This window comes from Corvus brachyrhynchos, unplaced genomic scaffold (assembly GCF_000691975.1).
Source record: "Corvus brachyrhynchos isolate BGI_N302 unplaced genomic scaffold, ASM69197v1 scaffold101, whole genome shotgun sequence".
NCBI lineage: Eukaryota > Metazoa > Chordata > Aves > Passeriformes > Corvidae > Corvus > Corvus brachyrhynchos.
In genome coordinates, this window is record NW_008237239.1 from 21,518,257 (window position 1) to 21,522,483 (window position 4,227).

At 44.5% G+C, this 4,227-nt stretch overlaps 1 protein-coding gene across 2 annotated transcripts in view; it reads right to left on the reverse strand.

Annotated features, from left to right (window-relative positions):
* Positions 1 to 2,048: 2,048 nt before the first annotated feature.
* The window catches only part of LOC103612676 (ankyrin repeat domain-containing protein 9), a 6,345-nt gene continuing 4,166 nt past the window's right edge, over positions 2,049 to 4,227 (reverse strand). Inside the window, exons 1-2 of one of the 2 annotated variants that reach the window (XR_001860576.1) lie at positions 3,005 to 4,221; positions 2,049 to 2,673 (exon numbers count right to left, since the gene is read on the reverse strand). Coding sequence is in view for 1 of the 2 variants with exons in the window: in XM_008630379.2 (XP_008628601.2) it covers positions 2,665 to 2,673 (9 nt within the window). In the remaining variant the exon portion in view is untranslated. Of the gene's footprint in view, positions 2,674 to 3,004; positions 4,222 to 4,227 lie in introns of those variants that run through there. The other variant, XM_008630379.2, reaches the window with a different exon arrangement.

The following is a 4,227-nucleotide window of genomic DNA, read 5'->3' on the forward strand; positions in this document are numbered from 1 at the left end:
GCATATTTTGCAATATTGTCATTTTTGGTAGAACAGAAACATCAATTTCCAGTCAGCTCTAGTGATTATTTCCTTTTCTAATGCTTGTCAGCCTCTCCTTTATCATCCTGACATTCTCTGTGACCCTGAAGCCAAGCTCCATGAGAAAGTGGCAGGGGGCAGTTTCTGTTTTTCTTGCTGTGCTTATAGCTTGTACTGTGGTTTGGGATTCTCCAGACTATTTTCCCTATTTCTGTTCAGCTGTGGGATCTGCTTCCCACAAGGCATCTTGCCATACCGCCTCTCCCAATCCTTTTCTTCCCTTCCTTCCTCCCAGGTTTTCTTGTGTGAGTCTGACAACTCTGTGATAATCATTCCTCCTCCTCACCGCTCTCCACAGGGATCTGTGTGGGTGGGCATAGCTGGTGTACAGAGCACAGCTCTCTTCTCTCTATGTACTCATGAAATTCGCCAAAAGCCTTCCCACCAGCAATAAACTTCTCCTTCACAGAAGATCCATAGCAAAATACACACTCATTTTACTAGAGCTGGAGCTGGCACTGGAAAATTATGACTGATTTTCCAAATCAAGCACTGCTTAGGAGTCATCCCCAGAGAAATCTGGCTTCTTGGCTTCAGAGCAGTTTCCAAAGTGCTGGAGACAAATGCAGGCATCTTGGGAGCTGGAGCCCGGTGGTCATCCATGTCACCAGCTGAGTGTGGTGGTGCAGCAGAACACAGAGCATGCTCCCCCAAGGCATTGCTGCTGTGCTGGCCAGGCAGACACAGGACAGTGTGGGACATGCCAAACCTATCAGCTGCTTTTGGGGTGACTCACGCAGGGACGTGCGCCCAAGTAACTGAGGCGTGGGCAGGATTTCGCTCAATGCATCATCTGCTTGTGACAGTGCTTCCCCCCACACAAGGGAATATACCCTTTAAATTTCTCTATTTAAATACCTGTCTTGCTGCCTGCTGGTGTGTGGGCTCCAACTAACTACAGTTGTAAAAAACCCAATACGTCCATGAGACTGGCTCTGAGAGATGCGTCAGCTCGGAGGTCCCTAATGGTCAGCCCCAGCAGAACTGCCAGGGCACGAGAGAAACTGAATCAGATTCCTTTTCTCAAATACAGCAAACACAGAAGCAAATAAGCCAGAAAACTACATCTTTGGGGACCACATTCTTGTGATGAAGTAGTTAGGGATAAATCTCCTGCTATGAAGGCAAGGACATAGACTTGACCTTCTTTAAATGAGATCAGTGAAACTTCCCTCTCTGCATTCTTCCGTGAAACTAATAACTTACTATGCAAGCACAGGCTCCAAGGAGTTATCCTTTGGTTATAGCTTGCATGTACTACTGTGCCTTGAGGAGATCTGTGGGTACAGTTGGTGGTGGAGTCTACACCCCATGATTATCATCATCATCCTCATCATCCAAACCAGCTACCCATCACCTGAAACACTTTGGGTAGCTGTTTTCATTAGAGAAGCAGAGGATTTGGATGGTTCAGGTTTTGGCACAGAATCTGGTGGATCCTTAGCCCACGGAGAGCAGAGAGGGTGAGATGTGCACATCTTCCTGAAGAACTTCAACTGAGCCTACAGGAGAAGTTGATGCTGGAAGCCTTGCCAGGGCATTTTCCTGTACAGAGAAAAACCTGAGGAAGGAAAGGAGCTTGTTGACAGCACACAAACCAGACAAGGAAAGCAGGATGCTGGCACTCATGTTCATGGCAAACAGCTGCATAAGCTGAACTCAAACCTAAAAAATGAAAATCTCCAAAACCAATTACCATTCAACCCCTGTTGAGCCCCTCCTTCTGATTCATCACCACCTTTCCACAGATCTGTGAAGTGTGGGTTCACCTCATCACTTGGGGTCATCCTCTGACAGCACAGTCAGCTACTGTAAGCCTGTGAAGGGAAATATTATTTTCCTCAGATCACATTTTTTGAGATAATGGCTCAGCAGTCAGAATGAAATCATCAAACAATAAGATGAGCCACAGCAGAAGCAATAGATACTGGTGGGTGGTTTTGACCAATTGGCTAATAAAAGACACATCAATTTTATATTGCAAGTTTATTATAGTAATACAATCAGATTAAATGATTTTCACAGCTAGTATACCTAATTACATCAGGCTATGTATATATACTTTATTCCAGCACGTTACAATCTTTTTTATCTTTAATCATGCAGCGAGTAATGTGAAACACAATTATAGGGAAGATTTTTTTTCACCCCTAAAAAAGAGAAACCAAAATTTAAAAAGTATGGCTTTATAAGAAAGTTATATCATACAATGAACATTCATTTGTACTTGGGCATGGCAATATTCAGTTTTAATAAGTGAACAACTGCATCTGTCACTGCCATGCTGATTCCAAAAATGCCAAGGGAGCTGGGAACAGGGAAATGCCATCGATGTTAGAGATGGAAAATATATATCTATATACATTCAGAGTATGAAAAATATAAAAAATGTTTTCAGGGATTAAGTGTCACATTTATTTGTATGCTGAAGTCAGAGTTATGGAGCCTTGAAGAACACAAATGCACAAAGGGTTTGTTTTCATTTAGACCAACAAACATCAGTAGTGATGGAAGTGACTTAAAAAGCGTTACTTCAGGTGCAGGGAGGTGTAACTGAGGTCAGAATCTGTCCTGTCCTTCCTGCTAATGATGCTGCAGAAATAGACAGAAGCATAGGGTTAGGAAGTCATAGGTAGCTGAATTTTGCTGGCAACCCAGAAAAATAGAAAGACAAAGATGTATGTTTAAGAGATTTTATTTTTTAAAAAAATGTGTTCTAGAATAAAGTGTGGCCAGCATCACAAACCCTTTGCTGGATGATTGTAGTGATGATTGTAGTTGCTGGCAAGCAGAAGCCCTTGTGCTTGGTGTTTGGGGTAAAACACCCACTTTAGAAAGAAAACCAAAACTGCTGTCTCTTTACAAGAGAAGAAGAAATGTCCTTACCTGTCAGCAGCACAGAGCCTGGGACACACACACTGACCTTGTGAAAAGGCTGCTTCCGTAGGGCATCGCTCAGCGCTGGTACGAGGAGTGCAGTGGGTGAGTGCTGGCAGTCGATTACGGGCTCGCCAGGAGAGGGCAGGCAGACACACACGTGTGCGACAAGAGGGCAGGCAGACGCTCACACGTGTGTGACAAGAGGGCAGGCACTCACACATGTGGGACAAGAGGGCAGGTAGACAGTCACACGTGTGTGACAAGAGGGCAGGCACTCATGTGTGACAAGAAGGCAAGCAGACACGTGTGTGACAGAGGGCAGGCAGACACACCTGTGTGACGAGGGCAGACACACTCACACGTGTGACAAGAGGGAATGCAGACACGTGTGACAAGAGGGCAGACACACCTGTGTGACAAGAGGGAATGAAGACACGTGTGACAAGAGGGCAGACACACTCACACGTGTGACAAGAGGGCAGGCACTCACACACGTGCACACACGCATCTGTGCATTTTCACTCACTCCCATCCCCCCCACTGCTCACTGAAGTGCTTCTCACCAAAACCAAAGGCTCACACATACAGACAACTCAGATCCTTACAATGCCTCTCCTCAAAATTGAAATTAGAAAGATGTAACCTGTAGAACCAACCTAAATCCAAAGATCAGAAAAGACTTTACCCTCTCCCCATTTCTCTCTCGTCTTTATTCTTTTTCCCAAGTTCAGAAATACAGATTTTAGAGACACTTACTCAGTATGTAGATATGCAGAATGTAAACATCACCACACAGCACCCTGCACTCTTTTTGATTAACAAACTCACCAACATATTTGCCATGCAAGCAAAGGGATTTTTCAAGACCATCAGGTTGCAGGAAGTCTGCAAAATCTTTTGAGTTTACTTTTGCTAATGACCTGGCTTAGAAAGAATGGAGGAAAAAAACCAACACAGACAGGGCTGAGGTAGATTTGGCCATATCTGATGTAATGTCACTGTATTGAGCAGGAAGACAAATGGGATCTCAAACTAACAGGCAGATCACCACAATATAAGCAAACATGGTTTAGGGAAAAGATTTCCCCATTCCAGCAGAAGGAGTGCCTGTCCTGCAGTCATATTGCTACAGGCAATGGAAAGAATTGTTACTACCATGCTAATGACCCTAAACTTTGGCCCATTGGGACTGCACATGGGAGGCCGGATGTGATTGAGAGCCAGCTGGTGCTTCATCTCTCTAAAACACTCAGGAAAAGGAGGAAT